Source organism: Delphinus delphis, chromosome 2 (genome assembly GCF_949987515.2).
Source record: "Delphinus delphis chromosome 2, mDelDel1.2, whole genome shotgun sequence".
Taxonomy (NCBI): domain Eukaryota; kingdom Metazoa; phylum Chordata; class Mammalia; order Artiodactyla; family Delphinidae; genus Delphinus; species Delphinus delphis.
Window position 1 is genome coordinate 64,342,304 of NC_082684.1, and position 21,307 is coordinate 64,363,610.

General features: G+C 42.2%; 1 protein-coding gene across 3 annotated transcripts; it reads left to right on the forward strand.

Moving 5' to 3' along the window:
• The first annotated feature begins 1,009 nt into the window (after positions 1-1,009).
• SPTSSA (serine palmitoyltransferase small subunit A) lies at positions 1,010-20,996 on the forward strand. 3 transcript variants are annotated; one of them, XR_009518357.1, is made up of 3 exons: positions 1,010-1,141; positions 5,813-5,856; positions 19,824-19,937. XR_009518357.1 is itself a non-coding variant. In XM_060004698.1 (2 exons), the coding sequence occupies exons 1-2, from the start codon at positions 1,934-1,936 to the stop codon at positions 19,925-19,927; spliced, it is 207 nt and encodes a 68-aa protein (XP_059860681.1). In that variant the 5' UTR covers positions 1,876-1,933; the 3' UTR covers positions 19,928-20,996. The 3 variants fall into 3 exon arrangements, 1 of the variants encoding a protein (XP_059860681.1); XR_009518356.1 differs by lacking the exon at positions 1,010-1,141 and adding an exon at positions 2,045-2,424; XM_060004698.1 differs by lacking the exons at positions 1,010-1,141; positions 5,813-5,856 and adding an exon at positions 1,876-2,036 and having other exon boundaries at positions 19,824-20,996.
• The last annotated feature ends 311 nt before the right edge of the window (positions 20,997-21,307 follow it).

The following is a 21,307-nucleotide window of genomic DNA, read 5'->3' on the forward strand; positions in this document are numbered from 1 at the left end:
AAGACGTTGGCTCTTTTTTTAAATAATAAATTTATTTATTTATTACTTTATTTATTTATTAGTTTATTTATTTGGCTGCATTGGGTCTTCGTTGCTGTGCACAGGCTTTCTCTAGTTGCAGTGAGCGGGGACTACTCTGTTGTGGTGCGTGGTCTTCTCACTGCGGTGCCTTCTCTTGTTGCAGGGCACGGGCTCTAGAGCGCAGGCTCAGTAGTTGTGGCGCACGGGCTTAGTTGCTCCGCGACATGTGGGATCTTCCTGGACCATGGCTCGAACCTGTGTCCCCTGCATTGGCAGGCAGATTCTTAACCACTGTGCCAGCAGAGAAGTCCAAGCCATTGGCTCTTTTAACTTTTGAACAGTAAGTTAAAAATTCCTTAGCTCCTCACACAAGGTCCTTCAGGATATGGTCCCTGGTTACTATCTAGCCCCATCTCTTGCTGCTATCTACACATTCTTTTTGCTTTAGCCACGTGAAATTCTTCCAGCTCTTTAAAAGCACCAGGCCTTCATATAGGGGTTCCATACTCCTGTGATGTAATACACTCCCCACCCTAACCCCATTCATTCTGCCATTTCAGCTTTTCCTTCAATACTCAGCTCAAGCACCATTTCCTAGAAGACTTTTACAACCCTAATCTGATTTTCTCTGGTCTATCAAGGCATCCTACACATAACATAAAAATGCCCTTTACCGCATCTCACTATAATCAGTTAACTTGCTTCTCTTCTCTGGTAGACTGGGTACATTATGAAGGAAGATCTCAGTCTATCTGGCTTTCTATCCCCAATGTTTTGCTCATGAACAGTACTTGATATTTCTAAATAAATAAATAGTGATCAACCATCAAAGTTGTAAAGTTTAAGCAGAAGGCTACTTAACCTAGAAGCCGTTTAACATCTAAATAGCAGGCCATTAATTGTGTCATTTCACACGCTAATCGTGCATCTTCATTCCTGAAGGTGAGTGCAATGTTGCTGGCCCATTTGCCAGTGGGAAAATCTGGACTTTTAAGAGTGCATCTCCAGGAGGTATCTGTCCCACAGACGGATCTCAAGTAGTCTGTCATCTGCAGAACCGACCAGATCCGCGTCCTTCTCCCGGTCTTGACCTACACGGTACCTTTCGCCACTAAGAGAGGTGGGCAGATTGACATATTTATGGTAATCTCTCTCTTGTCTTTAGGTTAAGGAGTGCACGGGGTATGTTGGTTTATGTGGGTGTGCTTTTGTGTGTGTGAGCCCGCGTGTGGGTGGGGAAGGAGGAAGAGGGCAGTGTGTGCATCACTTCTTCACAGATGCCTTTCCTGACCTGCTTGACTGGGCGATGCTCGCCTCCCCACCCTCTCCGAGCACCTTACTCTCCCCCTCTGCACCGATCACAGCTTTTCGGGCATTTGTGAATGCCTGTCTCCTCCCCTAGATCGTAAACTGCAAGAGGTAAGGATCCTAATATGCTCCTATTCACCCTGTAATTCCCCCAGCCCAGGAGGACGCCTAAGGCGTCACTGGTATTCCACAAATATTTCTTCGACTGGCGTTTCTGGGCCCGACTCGGGGGACCCCCGCGGCAGGACCCCAGCGGTCACTACCGCCCCCCAGCCAACTGCCGGGCGAGGCGGGGCCGGGCGGGGCACTCTCGCGGGGACAGTTCTCGGGCTCGCGTGGGCGTAGCCCCGTGAGGGGGAACAGCGGGAAGGGAGCGGGCGCGGCGCGAGGCCGAGGCCTGGCCAATAAACGCCGGCCGGGCGGGGCTCGCGGCCGGCTGCCCGGGAGCGCGCGGGGCTGGGCGTGCTCACGGGTGACGCTCCGGGCCGGGCCGGCCAATGGGCGCGGGGCAGGCGGGCCTGGCGGCCAGGGGCTCTAGGACGCGAACGGGAGGCCGGCCGGACAGACTGACGTTTGGCTGCAACGCGGGAGGCGCGTGGCAGGGATGGCGCTGGCGCGGGCCTGGAAACAGATGTCCTGGTTCTACTACCAGTACCTGCTGGTCACGGCGCTCTACATGCTGGAGCCCTGGGAGCGGACTGTGTTCAGTATCCTGCCCGGGCCGCGGGCGCGGGGCCGGGTCGGGGCGCGGGGGCCCGGGCGGCATCCTCCCGGGCCCAGGGCCTGGCGGGCGCGGGGCGGCGGGAGGACGGAGAGGCGGCCCCGCGGGAACTGCGCGCGCAGACTCGCCTCTTCGCGGCGGGCACGCGGGACCGAGGTCTCGGGGCCGAGGGTGGCGCTCCCGCGGTTGGGGGGTGGGGGACGAGAACTCTTTTGCGATCTGAGGTCGCCGGTGAGTCACTGGACCGAGGTAGAAGCGCCTTTATTGCTGGAGGAGATCCCCTAGGGCGATGTCTACCTGGTGTGCCCTCGCCTGCACTTCGGCCGTGCCAGCCTTTGATTCAATCTCCTGTTCCCGTGGGAGGCAGGGACCGTGTAAGTGGAGCAAATCGCTCCCGGCTTGGACGCTTTTGACCTTTAGCTGTCCCTGATTTAGCTGGCTTTGGTCCTAATAAGAATGCTAACCAGTTTATCGGCTTTTAAGTCAGGTTGTGAATTTGTACTCATGGCATCCCAATACAGTTTTTGAAAGCAGTTCGTTAATCATCCCTTTTTGGTCTTCAAGATGGTTTAAAAAGTCTGTTCTACTCATTAATTTGATGTTTGCACAGTCCGTAACAGTCGAGCCCGAAAAGGAATATGTGGTTAGTTGTAGATAGTGTTTGAAGCTGTGTTTTCGTAGATGGCTAATAACTACTCGTTAACGACTATAGAGCATTTACTACCAGCCAAGCAACTGTGCTAAGTGCTTTGCCTGTATCTTAACTCATCTAACTTTCATAAGCTCAATTAATAACTCAAGGTTGTGAAGAGAGGCTTCCTGAAGTCTGTCTTCATTTGTCTATGTTGACATCCCTTGATATTATTCTTGCAGAATAAATACTCATGAGAGATAACTTTTTAAAAAAAACTTGAGGGCCAATATGAAACATGTTTTATATAGCATGCTTGCTTCATACAGGGCCTCTCGTCTTCAGTGTGGTTTAGTTTGGAGTAGCTTCAGAACAACTTTGCAAATACGTGGTAGAGTGACTGAGGTAATTTCATTCCAAGCCTTAATAAGTGTGTTTATTTGTCTTGAACAAATAGGATTGAACAAATAGCATAGGATTGTACTCAAAGCTGAGTCCTTTGTCTCAACACTTTGAGGCATCTTAGCTGCTTTACAAGGAAATTTAGTTTTATTATTGTTGGCATTTCTTTCCAAACCTGGAGTTTAAGAAGCAGAATGCAGAGTTTGGATTTAAAGTCTGAATGTAAAGTATGCCCTAATTTCCTGCACCATTTACTTGTAGCTGCAGTTTAGTTTCACTCTAAGTTCTATAGGTTGGAGCTCATGAGGTCATCCTTGTAAAATGTATACTAAAATATATACCACCTCTTGACTCAGTTAAAGTTATTAAAAAGTGAATTTAAACATAAACAATGTTGTGCTAAATCGAAACTCTTTAAATCAAGTTGAATGTAGTGCCCCACTATCAGAGTCCACACTGTAATTTTACTCTTAAAGGTTTTTTTGGCACATAGATAAATGCTATGGTGTCAGTGGTGTTAAGGTTTTTCTGTATTATATTGCAATAGTAATAGTGTCATAAATACCTCCGTGTTTTTCTTGGGGGGGATGGAGAAATAAATTATGAATAAATTATGAAATGATATGTAGTAGCTCTGTGGGTTTTTGCCTTTGAAGCATTTGACTTCTCATTGGTTTATGGGATCACATGATTTCATTAAAAAAAAACCACACACACTAGTGAGATTTGCAACCAACCTGAAAGAGACCTGCTGGGACCTGTTGACATCTACCTCTGGAGGGGAAGTTTTAACATGTTTCGAAAGTCCCCTTTCCCTATTGGCAGCCATCAGTGGGAAAGGAAAAGACCAGGTTTTGTAACCAAGACATGTTTTGTAACCAGTGAGACACTCCCTGTAGTGCCTTACTGGGTAACATTGTAATCATGATGTTGAGGGGAGCTAGAAAATTAAAAATCTTTGTTAAAATAATTGGAAGCATAAGTAAAAGTTATTTTAGCGTTGTTCTTTTAATTAAAAAAACAAAGGCTTATTCTGTAATGGCTTCTTATGTTTCCATGACATTTTATATTTGTATTTATTTTAAGCAAAATGCAGGCAGTTTTTTTGGTTTATGTTTAGAATTAGATTCCCCCTGAAAGACAGTCCATGTCTCTGCAAGGAAAGAGTTTTTTTTTTTCAACCACAGTGCTGGGCACACAAATAATGCTTGACAAACATTTTTTTTTTAATGACAAACATTTGTTTATATGTTGATTTGTCATTTCAAAGAAATTGCAGAAGCACTGATTTTAAGCCACTTTTAGAGTAGCTTTGGAACTTGACTGTTCCTGATGAACAACATTCAGTTCTTGTAGAGAATTCAAGCTTAAAGAAGTAGAAAAGGCTATAGATTGAAAGAACTTCTTTGATTTATTTTGGAGATGTTAACAAAATTTGCCTTGCTCTGTCTACTCATTTGTAAAACATGTACATTTGCTGAGTTCTGTATTCCACAAGTATTGTATACTTTCTAATTGCCAGATACTATTCTAGATAGTAGGGATTTACCTGTGAATAAAACAGATAAAAATATTTATTCTAATCCCACTAGATAAATAAGTAAAAAATTAGATTATTAGATTGTTATAGCTGTTATGGGGAAAAATAAAATGGACAGGAGGATAGGAACTAAGAAGGAGTCCATGTTCTTTGATTTTTAGTTAGAGTGGTCAGGGAGGGGACATTTAGAAGGATTTAAGCAGGGGAAAAATTCCAGAGGATCGAGCATTCCAGGCAGAAGGAACAGTAACTAGGAATGCTCTGAAGCACCAGCATATCTGGCTTGTTTCTGGGATAGCTGAGTGGCTGGTGTGTCTGGGGTAGAGTTAGTGGGGGTGAGTAGTAGGAAAGGAGGTCATATCTGTTCCCGTAGGGCCTCCTAGGCATGGAGTGAGAGTTCTGGAGATGAAGGGAGGTGCTCATACCTTTTGAGTAGAGTCACTCAAATCCAGTAACAGTTTTCTCACTGACATTTTTCTCACTGACATTTAAATACAGTAGGTCCCCTACATACAGACGAGTTCCAAGAGCGCATTCGGTTAAGTCCAATTTGTTCGTTAAGTCCAACAAAGTTAGCCTAGGTACCCAACTAACACAATTGGCTACATAGTACTGTACTGTAATAGAAAACAAATACAAAAAATAAAGAAAACATTTTTAATCTTACAATACAGTACCTTGAAAAGTACAATAGTATAGTATAACAGCTGGCATACAGGGGCTGGCATCGAGTGAACAGACAAGAAGAATTACTCACTGGAGAAGGGAGAGGAGGTGGGAGATGGTAGAGCTGAAGGGGACTAACTGTATTTAATAAAGTAGGAAAATAAACCACAGGAATATACATTTTTCCTTTCCCCATGAGCCTCAAAGCTCTTTTCATTTTGAATGGGAAAAAAAATCCTAGGAACAGGGTTTTAAAATTTATTTTAATTAAAAAAATTTTCACCATCCTGAGTTCTGTTCTAAGTTTCCGAGAAGATGGACTTCATTTCTTCAAGGAAATTAGATCCAAGTTTAGGAAAAATTAGAATTGACACATGTTCTCAGGTAGATCCCTGCCGCACCCCTTGTTATTCCGCTGAAAGAGCTGGGCAGTGAGTGCTTTGGGATGCAGGGCAGGAAGAGCATGGCGGACTCAGAGAACTTTCAGGGAGGTATTTGAGTTCTTTGCTTTATTTTCTCCTAGGTGGGGAGAAGGTGTGGACTGGGGTGCAGAGATGTGTTGGGATGGTGAGTACGCCAGGCTGACTTGGCTGGAGCAGGCATTCTTTAAGGCAGAGTGGGTGGGAAGTAAAGTTGAAAAAGCAGGTTGAGACTGGTTTTTAATTGAACAGACACTTCTGTGCGTACCTTGTGCCAGATGCTGGCCTAGATGCTTGTGATGTATCAGTCAGCACATGAGACAGAGATCCCTGTCCTTGGGAAACTTTGATAATGAGTGAAATATATAGTGGGAATTCCCTGGCAGTCCAGTGGTTAGGACTCTGTGCTTCCACTGCAGGGGGCATGGGTTTGATCCCTGGTCAGGGAACTAAGATCCTGCAGGCAGCGAGGTGTTACCAAAAAAAAAAAAAAAAAAGTGAAATATATAGTATGTTAGGTGGTAAGCATTATGGAAAGCAGAAATATAGGTCAGGGGGATAAGAAATGTGTGGATGGGATGGAGTTACTGTTTTTAAAGAGGATATCAGGAGAGGCTTCATTGCAAAAGCATATTTGAGTAAAAAGATAAAGGAGGTGAGGGAGTTAGCAGGGTAGAAATCTGAGGGAAGAGCAGAGCTGGCAGAGGGACTAGCCATTGCAAAGTCCCTGAGTCCAGAGCCTGCCTGGCATGGATGCAGGCCATCACTGAGGCAGGTATGGCTAGTGCAGAGTGAGTGTGCGGGAGAGTCCTAGGAGGTGAGGTCAGACTCTTTGGAGGTCCTGGAGGTCTTTGTAAGGACTTTAATTTTGGTAAAAAAGGGTACTCTTGGGCTTCCCTGGTGGCGCAGTGGTTGGGAACCTGCCTGCCAATGCAGGGGACACGGGTTCGAGCCCTGGTCTGGGAAGATCCCACATGCCGTGGAGCAACTAAGCCCGTGTGCCACAACTACTGAGCCTGCGCTCTGGAGCCCACAAGCCACAACTACTGAGCTTGCGCACCGCAGTGAAGAGTAGCCCCCGCTCGCTGCAACTAGAGGAAGCCTGCACGCAGCAACGAAGACCCAATGCAGCCATAAATAAATAAATTTATAAAAATAAAAAAAAAAAGGTACTCTTGGAAGGTTTGATAGAGGAGTGATCCAATCTGGCTTTTTAAGTTTGAAAAGGTTTACTTTGGTTGCAGGATTTGGAATAAATTAAGGGTGGCTGGAGGAGGCAAGGGTAGAAGCAAAGGTAGATATTTTGGATTGAGATAGGCTTTGAATGATAATGAAAAAAAGCATTCCTTTTTTTTAAATTAAAAATTAAAAAAAATTATACAGCTTTAAAGATTACTTTACATTTACAGTTGTTACAAAATATTGGCTATATTCCCTGCATTGTACAATTGTTTTATAATTTTATTTGACAGTCAGTGGTTAGTTCTCATCCGCATTGACTATAGGTTTTTCAAAGTGGTGACAGGTACTTAGGTAACCAACGTATAGAGTTTGTTTGGTGAACCTTCAGCTTCATGTTTTCTGGACAACCGCACAACCACACGTGGATACAGTATGGGACATTCCATAACCCTTTGGCCGAGACAGCTTTGTTGAAACTGTTGTCACTGTGCACATCTGGAGCTCCTGTCTCCTTCATGGCAGATTTCTGGATCTCTTTCAGTGCCTGAGGGGCACGTTTCTTGAAACCCACTCCATGGGTGCACTCGTGAATGTTGACAGTGGATTCTCTGGTCACTACCTCAGTGATGGCAGAACGGCCCCTCTCACCATCCTCCTTGCTGGAGGCATTTTGCCGGGCCCAGATTGCAAAGGTGTCTCATTTCCAAATTCACATGATTAGATGGATAGATAGGTGAGGTTTGGAGCTGTGCCAGGAGTCTGTTACCTCAACGAAATAAAGTACAAAGTAAGTGAGTTACTGTTCCTTTGTTTGCTGTCCCAGAGGTTATTTTATGCCCTGGGGAAATGCGTAATTGTAAGATTCTGGAAGTAAAGTGAGAGAAGTGAAGTTGTAAGGGCGTGGGGGATGGGAAGGAGAACTAGCAGATCACAGTTCTCAGATCAGCTTGAGGAGAGAGTACACTGGAAGCTGAAGATTTGTAAACTGATTCCCCTTAACCGATTCTAATCCTCTGAAAAGTCTTGTTCCTCCAGGGCTCCTGTGCTTTAGTTTGAAAACAGCAGCTCTAGCCTGTTTGACACTGCCTGGATATTTGGCTGGCCGTGTGAGAATGTCAGACTATCCCTTGTCTGTACTCCTTAGGATATTATAACTTTTTCTTTAGTAGGAAAAAGTTCTTTTCTTTCAGGAAAGGTGGAAGAGAAAAACTATGCTACACAAGAACTAGGTGATCTGTACTAGGATGTCAGGGCAAGTCATGGGAGGTTGATGGCAGTGGGGACAAAGCACATACAGATGATCTACAGTGTTTCTGCATGTGATACCAGTGATTTTTCAGTAGAGCTGAATGTGGATCCTGTCTCCACTGCGTCATATTCTTAAAGACCTTGTGACCTCCTCCACCCCACACCCCGGCTCAGGGTTTGATTGTTGTAACATTTGTGGTGCTTAGGAGCAAGGATAAGATAAATTCTTTTTTTTTTTTTTGGCTACGTTGGGGTTGGGTCATCGTTGATGTGCACGGGCTTTCTCTATTTGCAGAATGCGGGGTTACACTTCGTTGGGGTGTGCAGGCTTCTCATCGCGGTGGCCTCCCTTGTTGCAGAGCACGGGCTCTAGGCGCGTGGGCTTCAGTAGTTGTGGTGCGTGGACTCAGTAGTTGTGGCTCATGGGCTCTAGAGCGCAGGCTCAGTAGTTGTGGCGCAGGAGCTTAGTTGCTCGGGGCATGTGGGATCTTCCCGGACCAGGGCTTGAACCCGTGTCCCCTGCATTGGCAGGTGGATTCTTAACTACTGCGCCACCAGGGAAGTTGAAGGTAAATTCTTTAGATTAAAAAAAACCCCAATGCTCAATTTTAATAATTAAAACTCTGTGTTCTAAAAGATCTACTTAAGAGAGGATATATACTTTTCATGAATTGGAATGCTTAAAAAACAGTAGTTATGGGGGCTTCTCTCGTGGTGCAGTGGTTGAGAGTCCACCTGCCAGTGCAGGGGACGCAGGTTCAATCCCTGGTCCGGGAAGATCCCACATGCTGCAGAGCAACTAAGCCTGTGCGCCACAACTGCTGAGCCTGCGCTGTAGAGCCCGCAAGCCACAACTACTGAGCTCAGGTGCCACAACTACTGAAGCCCATACTCCTAGAGCCCGTGCTCCGCAACAAGAGAAGCCACCAGAATGAGAAGCCCACGCACCACAACGAAGAGTAGCCCCTGTTCGCTGCAACCAGAGAAAAGCCCGCGCACAGCAAGAAAGACCCAATGCAGCCAGAAACAATAATAATAAAAAAAATAGTAGTTATGGAATGATAGACAGTGTTGTATTTATGATCAATAGTTATGAAAAGTAGAATTACTACTAATACAAGAATTTTGGCCATCATATGTTGTATGCGTTCCTGAAAAATTCTCAAATAAAAGAGTTTATGGGAAAATATCATAAGCCCCTCAAAATCTATGCAACTTCGTAAGCAGGTGCTAATGATTGGCATCTTGGGGGACAACTTGGATAACCTGGGCAGACAGGCTGGGCACTGCCCCAGGGACGTTAAAAATGCATGGACAGAGTTGACTGGAACTGCTGAAGTGATGGAGATGGTGTGGGCTGCCGTCGAGGAGATGCAGGAGGCAGTGCAGTCCTGCCATTAGTTGGGAGCTGTGCGAGCCTGGAGGTGTACCTTTCTGGAGAGGGAGCCCAGGTACAGATGCTAATTTTTAATTTTCTTAAAATAGAGCTAAAAGGACTGCAGCTGCTGAGCTGAGGGATGTTTCTTGCTGGAGATTATAATTCTTTCCTCACTAATCTGGCTCTCCTAATTTACAAAAAATCCCATATGAAACCATGCAGCTCCTGTGATATCCTAGTCACATATGGGTTAATTGATGTTCCAGAAATGTGTTATATCAGAACAGATTATATTTTAGAGCAGACAGGTAATTTTTCCCCCTTGACCCTGGGACTTCAGATCTTCATGTGATTAATAGAAGCTCTAATTATAAAGACATATAGCGATACATAGCCTTGGTGTCTCTGGGTTCAGAGCTACAAACCATTTCTAGGATTTCAGCTCAGAGTTGAACGTGATCACTGCTGGTTTCAGCAGCAGGCTTTTTTGTTTGTTTAGTTTTTAAAGAGTTCATCATCAAGTTGTTCTAAAATCAATTTCCATACTTAAGTATGACCAACACTACAGAAAGCTCAGAGAATGGGTTTTGCTTGAAAACAGTAACCTCTGATGCTGATGTGATATCCTTTACTATGGCCCAAGAATATCAAATTGGCTGACTTACACAGGACTATAACCATATCATTATCTTCTACTTGCTTTCATTTATGGCAACTAGGAAAGCATCAAAAGTGATATATATGGTAAAAATAAGCTTTCATTTTTTTTTTTTTTTTTAAAATTTTTGGCCGTGCCACGCAGCTTGCGGGATCTTAGTTCCCCAACCAGGGACTGAACCCGTGCCCTCGGCAGTGAAAGCACGGAGTTCTAACCACTGGACCACCAGGGAAGTACCACCAGGAAGTAAGGAAGTCCCTTACTTTTGGTGATGGTCTCTAGTTTTTCGAGGTCAAGGGACAAAACCTGCAGTAATAGGAAAGAGTCCTTTTTGGAGCATCATTCAGCAGCTGACACCTGCTTTCCCTTAGAGCTTTGATGGCTTTTCACCAAACAGCCTATGGTAATACTTTGTCAGATACTTTGTTTTCTTTTTTCATTAAGATGGTTTCTTAAAAAAATTAAATTTATCAAAACTTTTGAATATTTCTGAGGATAAAAGTAGCTTTTTAGAGTTAGTTTTACAAAAGGAATTTGACTAATAGAAGATTGGATTGTTTTAGATGACATTTTAGCTTTGTTTTTTAATGTGACCAGGGCCATCAGAGACTGAAAACATTGAAATTAGACTAGTGAAGAGGAATAAATCATACCCACTGGAACGAAGGCCCCTGCCCTTTTCCCAATGAGGAGCTACTTTTGGTTTCTCCAAAGTCTTGCGAATAGGTTGCTAAGGTAGGCGGTGATAGTACGGGGTTACTGGTTAGGGCAGGAGATGTTAGTTACCGTGGTCTTACTTCTGATGTACTGTATTTAACTTTAAAGCATTTCCTCTTTTTTTTAAGTTGCTGAGAAAAGGACTGGGGATGGCCAATCCCGTGTATGGGCAAAAAGTCTTTTTTTTTTTTTTTTTTTCCTGCCTAACTGGGAACTTATCAGCTCATGATTAGCTGGGGATCCCTGTTAAAGAAAACAGCAAACAGCACACAGATATATGGTTTCACATCTATTTGCTTTTTAATCCATTGGACCCATAAAATATTTATGTTATGTCCAGGTTATAAATAACCTCTGATTGTTCACTCAGGCCTTGAACAAACAACTTTCGGCAGTGCCTGCACAATCCTGGCACATTATCTGCTCAGTTCTTGAATGGTTGAGGAAGTGCCTGCTTTGTCTAACAATGCTACAACCGGAAGCAAAGAGCAGCCGAGGCGTTCACTCTCAAGCACTTAACATTCAGTGGTAGAGACAGTTACATACGCACAAAACAGAAAAGACATATTTTTTAATTTTTGAGGTTTTTGGTTTGTTATAGTCTGGATTTCACTAGCTTTATTCTCTATTTCTTGAATCATGGTTCCCCCTCTAAAACATAAACGTGATTAATCTTGGTACAGCTGCTGATACTTAGACAAACAGCAGTAAGGGCTTGGTAAATGGAAAGATTACTCTATCACTTTGTGTATTACCTTCCAATATATGTGTATTATATAACACTGAATATTTACATTTTCTGTGTGTGTGTGTGTGTGTGTGTGTGTGTGTGCGCGCGCGCGCGCGCGCGCGCCTCAGTGTCTCAAAGAGAAGATTACATTAAGGATGATTGAGAACTGGTGCTTAAATCTCCAAGCAAGTGGGATCCTAACATTAATCCAGGAAGGGATTTCATTTTATGGAGAAGAAACTCAGGTCCAGAGAGGTTGTGATGCGTTAGGATTATACTATAAATAAGTTAATAGCAGGGTGACCTTGGGCAATTTCCAAACAGAGGTCTGAGTCATAATGTTAAGTGCCCAAGCCCTCAAGCAATAATTTCAATAAAGATTATACTACCTTTTGTTGCAGAATAGATTTGATTCCAAATTTTTATATCAACCCTGAAAGGTAGGTGATGTGTGTCCCCAAACCGTAGATAAGGAGACTAGTGATCAGAGAGTTTTTGACACAACCAGGGATTGGCAGAATTGCAGCTCAGACCTAGGTTCTCTTCCAGTGCCATGGTGATTCCAGTATCCATTTCTTGTACTTCACAGTGTGTCAAGGATACTTTAAACTTTGAGAGGTGTGTTAAAGAACGCAGTGGATTGAGAAATCCACTCAAGTACCCAGATAGCAAATAATAGCTGTTATATTCTAAATGGTGTATGTTTAGCTCTGTTTGTGAGAACATTTCTAAGAAGATGAAGGTCACAAGTTCCCCAGCCTTGCAAATGTCACAATAAAACTGCCATTTGGAATGGTGCCAAGTATAATCTCAGGGAGTATTCAACTCAGTGTATTGGAGCTATTTCAGCTACATGGCTAAAATTGCTTAAATTGCATTTGTAGAAGGTTACTTATTAAAAGGCACTGTTTTGCATGTTTTGCAATGTGATTATTAAGGCTAGTAGAAATTCCTCATGGTCCCATTGTTTACTTGTTCATTTAATATGAGTTTCACTGTATAGTTAAGTCAGTTTTAAATAGTCTCTTATTTGTGGGGGGAGGGATTAATTGGGAATTTGGGATTAACAGATCAACAACAAGGACCTGTTGTATAGCACAGGGAACTATAATCAATATCTTGTAATAACCTATAATGGAAAAGAATCTACAAAAGAATATATATATATCTGAATCACTTTGCTGTACACCTGAAACATTGTAAATCAACTATACTTCAGTAAAAAATATTCTCTTATGGTTGAGAGCTTTAGGATAATTTAGGGGAATAATTTTGAAATTTAATTGTATAGAAAACTTACTTTTAGAGGCTTATTTAATTATTGTGATTCTGGAAATACTTAGGAGAAGTGGGATCAGAATACAGAAACTTTTTTTTGAGGGAAATAGAATTAAAAGTTAAGTTTAATAAGTGGCTCTGGGTAAAAGGTTAGGTTTAATATTATTGTTATTATTTTGAGTAGCTAATAATTGGCATTTGCATCTAGGTGCAAGTGACTTTTGGTAATTTTCTGTTTTCTTGGTCAGAATTGAGAGTTGTTTATTCTGTTTCTGAGAGCTAAGATTTTCTGTTTATTTCCTAGTAGCAAATTAGATCCAGTGATGCCTAACCCAAACTTTGCCAGGGAAAAAGATCCTTCAAATAAAACAGTTTTTAGTCTAGTACTATATGCAGTTCCATTTTCCTTTACAGTTCTTACTTATTAAAAAAATAAGTAAGACTTATTAACTATTCAGGCATGCAATAAAAAACCCATAAAGAATAATATAATGAAAGTGCGCCCATACCAACTACTGAAGAAAAACATGCATTTGAAGACCCTTTGTGCCCCTTCTCACTTGATCTCCCTTCTTCCTCTTCCCATTTCACCCCACTAAGTAACCACTATCCTGAATTTAGCATATATAATTGCCATTTATTTGTTATTACTCCACAGGTATGCATCACAGCATAATGCTGTAGAAAGCCATGAACTCTAATGTCTAATATTTTAACCAGGCAAAACATCTTTTCAAGTTTTGATAAGTTCTGGGGACTTCCCTGGTGGTCCAGTGGTTAAGAGTCTGCGCTTCCATTTCAGGGGGCACAGATTCGATCCCTGGTGGGGGAACTAGGATCCTACATTCCTTTGGAGTGGCCAAGAAAAAAAAAAAGTTTTGATAAGTTCTTGTTTCACTTGGAAAGATGTCCTGATTTTATATGCATATAAAAGATTAAAGGTTTGACAATTTAGTGTTCACAAAATTGAGCCTAAGTTTCAGGTTCCTGTCTTATAGTAGAGCAATCTCTGTTAAGCTAATTTATGCATGTTGACTGATATATTCTCCATACTAAATAGAAGAATTATAGTGCCATAAAGAGTACGTAATATAATCATTCAAATGGCTGTTTTTAGTAATTCTTACTTGAATTTGAGCCAATGACCTGAAGATTATTACTATACCATTTCATTTGCTTTGTGTATACATTCGTAAGTCTTACATAAAAGCTGTTAAAAAACCCAAAAAGCATCTTGAAAATATAGTATTGCTTAGAAACAGATTTTGGTTTTCTTTGCTGTCGTTGCTTTAGAGTTTGTTGGTCACAGTAATATGTGGAATACGTAGAAAGCACCACAGTGAATCTAGAGTCAAATAATGTTTCTTAAGCAATTCCTTTATTCATCAAATATTTATTAAGCGTGTGTTACGTTAGATGTTGGAGATACAAAAATGATTAGACATTGTTCCTGTGTTCAAGGAGTTGATAATCTGGATGAGATAAATATCAATACATCTACAAATAGGTAATGTCAGGTGATAAGCTCTGTGTGATATGAGTGAAGAACTTGATGAGCATTAGGGAATAGTTAATTCTGCCAGGACGTTGGGGTAAGAATAGAAAAAGTATGAGTGCTAGGGAGAGCCTCAAACGAGAGGAGATGACTAGCTGAGCTCTAAGAATGTTTAGGTTTTACTTGGAGGACTAGGACTTTTCGTACATAGGAAGATATTATAGTGTAATGGTTAAGAACACATTTTAGGAGTTTGACTTGGTTTGGAATTGGCTCCATTGCTTACTCTGATTTCGGGATATTACTGTAGGGCTTAACACAGTGCCGTGCGCACACTAGACAAAATGAAAGCTGCCACTGCTGTTATCCTTAGTCACATTATTAAGCCGTAATCAAAGGCAGAGCAGTCTGAAAATACAGAACATTGTTTTCTGAGACTTGTGTAATATGGCATGAGTAGGATGTGTGTTTGTTGGGGGATGATTTGGAGTGTTGGGAGGTATGATGGAAAAGCAGCATGGTACAGTTGACCCTTGGACAAGCAGGGGTTAGGGGTGCTGACCCCTGCATAGTTGAAAATCTGAGTATAACTTTTTACGGTCGGGCCCTCTGTATCTGTGGCTCCACATCTGCAGATTCAACCAGCTGTGGATTGTGTAGTGCTGTAGTAGGTGTTTATTGAAAAGAATCCACGTATAAGTGGACCTGTGCCGTTCAAACCCATGTTGTTCAAGGGTCAACTGTAGATCCTTTTGGTCCCCACCTTGATCCCCTTTGCCAGCTGATGTACTTCTCCCTCGCTGCTGGGAGTGTTGTCTGCTACTGCCTTCTAGCTTCCCCCTTCTCCAGACTACTGCCCTTGGCCAAGGCAGCTGTCTCGCCCAGGTGGTTTTTCCTCAGCCTATCTACTGCCAGTGATTGACAGATTAAGGGATACAAAAGATCAGGCCTGTTGCCTCAAAGCAACACCAACATGTGGTACAATTCATGCTCCAGAGCGCCCTGTGGGAGCTGAGCTCCTGAACCTCCTCAGCTTTTCCCCCTGCTCTGTTCTGTTCTGCTCACTCCCCTTCTGATAAAACTCCCTTCAGAATAACTTATGCAAGAATCCCTGTTCCAGCCTCTCAATTCTTGCCTACTTCTTGCACTCCAACCTAAGACCAGGTACTTGAGCTAGATTGGAAAGGTCCTCAGATGCTTGGATTAGAATTCCAAGTGCTATCCTAGAGGCATTGGGAAGCATGCATTTTAAAAGGATCACTCTAGTAAAGAGAGACATGGAAAATACCCTGAGGCCTAAAGTGGGAGCTTTTAAGTGATTAAGTAAGGAATGATAAGTACCTCAATCCTTTATCATTGATAAGGGTAGGGGAACATGAGATAAAAGTCATTTGTTGTGGTTGGAAAGAACGGAGAAGTCTTAAATAATGTGAATTTGGGGAGAAGGAATCAAAGCAATTTCTAGATTGAGTGACTAGGCAAATAGTTAACCTATAGTTATATCAGATAGTGTGTCAACTGTTTTCAAATCGTTGGAAAAATAGGACCTATAGGAAGAAGTAGTTTTGGAGAAAGTTAATGAGTTCAGTTTTGGCTCTGTGAATTTAAGCCCGTCATAGGTGGAAATGTCCAGTATCATAGGAAATACTTGTCTGCAGTATAGAAGGTGGGGTCAGGTCAACAACATTAAGGTGGCTGTTTAAGTTATAAGTGTGTGTAGGCCCAAGACAAATCATTGGGAACTCCATTTATCATTTAGAATCCTTTCAACTGCAAGTATGGCAAAGAATATCTAAAGGTGGTTTATGGGTAAAGGGCGTATTTATTGGCTTATGTATCTGAAAATCCAGTGGTAAGGTGGGCCTCAGGTCATTTGATCAGTGTTCTAGCTCCATTTTTCTGTGATTATTTTTGTTCCACCACCTTCATCTGTCAACTTTGTTCGGAATTTTGATTTCCTTATGGAGGCAAAGTGACTCCAGTGATTCCAGGATTCTATCAGCAAACTGCATATTCTAGAAGGAGAATCTGTGTTCCTGGATTCCTGGCAGAACTCCTAAACTTTGAGCTGGTTGATCAGATTTGGGGGGTGGGCATTGTTAAAAAGAGAAGATCTTAACTGGTTCAGACCAGTCAGGGCTTATCCCTGGAGTTGGGATAGGGTTAGGCCCACCCAAAGAGCATGGCTGCTGTACTAGCAGGAGGGCTGGAGTGGATGTTTGGGAGAAAAGCACAAAATTAACTCTAATCATCTTACACATTAGTGGCAGACAGGGAAAAAGAGCCAGTGAACTAGGAAAATGGTGCGAGAGAAGGGAGGAGAGCACCAGAGAAGTACCTCAGCCCAGAGCTGAAGGAGTTTTGAAGAGGAAAGATGAAAATAGTGTCAATTCAGAGAGCCATTGGATTTGATAGGAGGTCGTTGGTGCCCTGAGAGCAGTGTCTATAGCCTGGAGAGGTAGAAGGCAGATGGTTGTGTGGGTGATGGGTAATGATATGGAAGCAGCAAGTTTGTACTTTTTTTTTTTTTTTAAAGAAATTAAGTGGTGAATACAAGGTGGTTGTTTAAGAAAGAACTGGATTAAGGGAGGCTAAAAAGTAAATTAAAAAAATGGTCATAGGGCTTCCCTGGTGGCGCAGTGGTTGAGAGTCTCCCTGCCAATGCAGGGGACATGGGTTCGAGCCCCGGTCCGGGAGGATCCCACATGCCGCGGAGCAGCTAGGCCTGTGAGCCACAACTACTGAGCCTGCCCCTGGAGCCTGCGAGCCACAACTACTGAAGCCCGCACGCCTAGAGCCCGTGCTCCGCAACAAGAAGCCCACGCCCCATAACAAAGAGTAGCCCCTACTCGCTGCAACTAGAGAAAGCCGGCGCCCAGCAACAAAGACCCAACTCGGCTAAAAAAAAAAAAAAGGTAGTAGGAGAACTACCCACATCTGACATCTGCACCTCTACCAGTGCACATCTCCTTCCTGCAAACACCCTCCCTCTTGTGAAGTTCTTCACAGGGAGAGCAGCACCAACCCAGGTACCCCCAACAGGGTCATTGGTTTGGCCGCAGATGTGACACTGGCCTCTGCCGCCATATGCAGTGACCCATTTCCAAAGTCCTGTCCATCTTCTTCATAAATCCCGCTTCAGGATATCCCTGTGTCCAAATTGTCCCGGTCACTATCTGGGCACTGTGAGGGACACTGAAGGACTAAGAATGTCCACTGTGGCCATCTCCCTGTCACTAAGGCCCTTCCTCCTAACCCCCTTACCCATCACCCAGCTGCTCCTCCTACCGCCCAGAAAAATGTAAATCACCAAATAATGGTTGTTAATCAGCAAGCACTTGCCCTCCCCACCTCAGGACCCACACTTGACCAACCTTAGCTAAAAAGCTAAGACTGAATGCAGGCTGACCTCTCCCATGAAGACTGTAAAATCCCACTATAAAATCAATATGATTTTTTTTAAGGCCGTGCTGCGCAGCATGTGGGAATCTTTTTTTTAAAAAAAAATGTTTATTTTTTTGGCTGTGCCAGGTCTTTAGTTGTGGCATGTGGGATCTAGTTCCCTGACCAGGGATCGAACCTGTGCCCCCTGCATTGGGAGCGTGGAGTCTTAACCACTGGACCACCAGGGAAGTCCCCAAATCATTATGATTTTAATTTCATTTCAAAAAAAATTATTATGGGAGACTTTTCACCCATGTTTGCCAGATGAGGGGAATGAACTTAGGGTCTGAGTCAGGTTTGAGCTGTGGCTCTAAAGACAGCTTCTTGTGTGACCCTGGACAAGTCCCCTCTGTTTTGTCAGTCTCTGATGAGTACTAGTGAATAAACATTTCACAGGAAAACCGTAAAGGTCAAGCAAGATAATACATAAAAGAGGTTTGTCAACTAAACTGTTATACAAATATTAGCTGGTAGTAAGCACATTGTTTATTTAAACCCTATATTCTCATAAAGGTATGTAAGGTGTTATAGAACTACTAGTATGTAGAGCTGAAAGTATGTAAGACAGGAGGTGGGGGAGGAGGGGAGAGAGAGAATATGAATGAATGAATGAATGAATGCATAAAACAGTCCCAGTTCAGAAGTAGTTATTCCCCTTAGCATGACTCTGCAAAGCAAAAAGCCCTCAGGTTTTACATAATTTTTTTTTTTTTGCCATACGCGGGCTTCTCACTGTTGTGGCCTCTCCCGTTGCGGAGCACAGGCTCCGGACGCGCAGGCGCAGCGGCCATGGCTCATGGGCCCAGCCGCTCCGTGGCATGTGGGATCTTCCCGGACTGGGGCACGACCCCGTGTCCCCTGAATCGGCAGGCCGACTCTCAACCACTGCGCCACCAGGGAAGCCCTTTACATAATTTTTGTTAGCAGTATTTCGTGTGGCCCAAGAGGAGGGCTCCTTGTTGACTTGCATATATACAGTTTATTTATTTTTTATAAATTTATTTATTTTTGGCTGCGTTGGGTTTTTGTTGCTCTGCGTGGGCTTTCTTTAGTTCTGGGGAGCAGGGCTACTCTTCTTTGCAGTGCAAGGGCTTCTCATTGCTATGGCTTCTCTTGTTGTGAAGCACAGGCTCTAGGCACGCGGGCTTCAGTAGTTGCAGCATGCAGGCTTCAGTAGTTGTGGCTCACGGTCTCTAGAGTGCAGGCTCAGTAGTTGTGGCGCATGGGCTTAGTTGATCCGTGGCATGTGGGATCTTCCCAGACCGGGGCTCGAACCCATGACCCCTGCATTGGCAGGTAGATTCTTAACCACTGTGCCACCAAGGAAGCCCCCTATACAGTTTACATTCCTTTTGGAATGCGGAGAACGGACCACAGTGCAGAATGTTTATGGTTTCGGTTATCAAGGTGACTTTTATTTGATGTTGTTGCAAAGTTTAGTGATAATAATAATAATAATAAATGTTTAATAGTAGCAGCTATTATCAGTTTATGTCAGTAGTATATGATTGATCTTATCTTTGGCTCTAAAGCCAATATCTTAGCCACATTCTAGTTTAAATAATTCTAAAATTCTTGGATCAGACAAGACTTATTGTTCAAGCTTGTAGACATTTTGCAGTCATTAAATACTGTACAATTTTATTCCTATACATTTCTGTTTCTTAGATTGAACAGAGTCACTTTCTCTGCTTCATTTTAAGCAGCCTGATGTTTTGAAATATAATAGGGAGAATAATAGTATGCACCATGTAAGGTGACGGTGAAGACAAAATGAGCTTAAAAAACAGAATGGTGTCAGGCATAGTTAAGGTTAGTGGCTATAATTATAGTTATTTGTTCTTTATAAATACTTGGTAGGTATGAGAAAGCATTAAATGAATGGGTGCTTCCACATAGAACAATTGTTGAAAACATTTGGGGATTTAGTTTTGGATAAACTGAGAAAAAGTAAATTAAATGAAGTTTCCTTAACTACAACTCAGATTCCATGCTGGTTTCCATCGTGGGGATGGCACTGTACACAGGATATGTCTTCATGCCTCAGCACATCATGGCGATACTGCACTACTTTGAAATTGTACAGTGACCAAGATGTGACCAAAATCAAGAGGTTCTTTAGGGAAGAGCCACTGTCTGAAGTTGGAACGAGACTTCATCAGATGTCATAAGAAACTCTACTAGATGTCAACATAACCGACCCTCTGAATATAAAGACTAAAATTTATGAGTAGAACAGGAAAACAATCCTGACTCATGTGTTGTGTTCTTTATTTTTAATTTTAAAAGAGGCTCTTGTATAGTAGTTTTTGTCTATTTTAACATTGTAGTCATTTGTACTTTGATATCAGTATTTTCTTAACCTTTGTGACTGTTTCAATATTACCCAGTGAAAGCTTTTCTTAATGTAATTTTGAGTACATTTTAATTGCCTTCTATTTCTAAAACCCAAAGTCATTAGTTGGGCTTTACGGTTCTTGCTATCATATGGCATACATATCTGCCTGGATATATTTCTACTCTTGACCAAAGTTTTGTAAGAAAAAAATTCACGATTTGGGGCAGGGGGCTGGGGAGGGAGGATATTTTATTGAGAACTATTTACAAAAGACTTCTCTGTAAGTTTGAACTCAGGAGTACGGTTTTAGCTCTCTGGACTCTAAACAGCTTTTACTTTAAAACTATTAAAGTGTTTCTTAACAATGAAAAAGAAAGACCTTGCTGAAGTTCAAATAAGGAATATTTCACCTTTTAAATATTTAATTTGCGTGTGGACTCATTTCCAGAAAACTTTGGTGATGGTTCTTGTGACAAATGGTGGTGAAGTAGCATTATTATGTAATGCTTCTATATAGTAGAGTTTTTAATAGAAGGTAAATCAATTTCCTCTGAGGGCCATTAGTAACAATGTACTTCTTTAAATTTAGTGTCATGATTGTAATGGGTGCTGCAAATGCATTTGCACATTGTAATATGATGAGATGAATTGTTAAAAACTATAGCAAAAAGAAATGTAAACTTGGTTAAAATCCTCTCACTCTTTGTATTGCTTTTTTTTTAAAAAGATTTTTATTCCTTAAATGTAAAATGACTACCTAATTTTTTGATGTAAACTCATTAAATTCAAAGAGAGAAAAATCAGCTGATGTAGCAGTATTTTTTTTTTCTCGTTGGTTAAATGTTGATCTAATATTTATACTTCTGGATTGATTGCTGTGGACAGATAAGCAGTAAGTATATCTTAACATGTCTCTCAACATAAAAGTATCGCTAATTTAAAACATTAGACATTTTTTAACATACTTCCCAGAATGTTTTACTATTTAAAAAAAATATGTAAGTACTTTTGGCCCCAAATTGTATGAATTAGACTTTTGGAGTGTTTTCTAGTCCAGAGGTACTAAGTAAAATATAAAAGTCTGGTAGTTTTAGAGAATCAATTTATATCATTACTATTAGGGAGGGTGAG

Bases quoted from the DNA above. Each gene is read 5' to 3' on its own strand.
- SPTSSA (XM_060004698.1), top strand. From the start codon at position 1,934: ATGGCGCTGGCGCGGGCCTGGAAACAGATGTCCTGGTTCTACTACCAG. The intron at 2,037-19,823 runs GTATCCTGCCCG...ACTACAACTCAG, and splicing joins CTGGGAGCGGACTGTGTTCA to ATTCCATGCTGGTTTCCATC.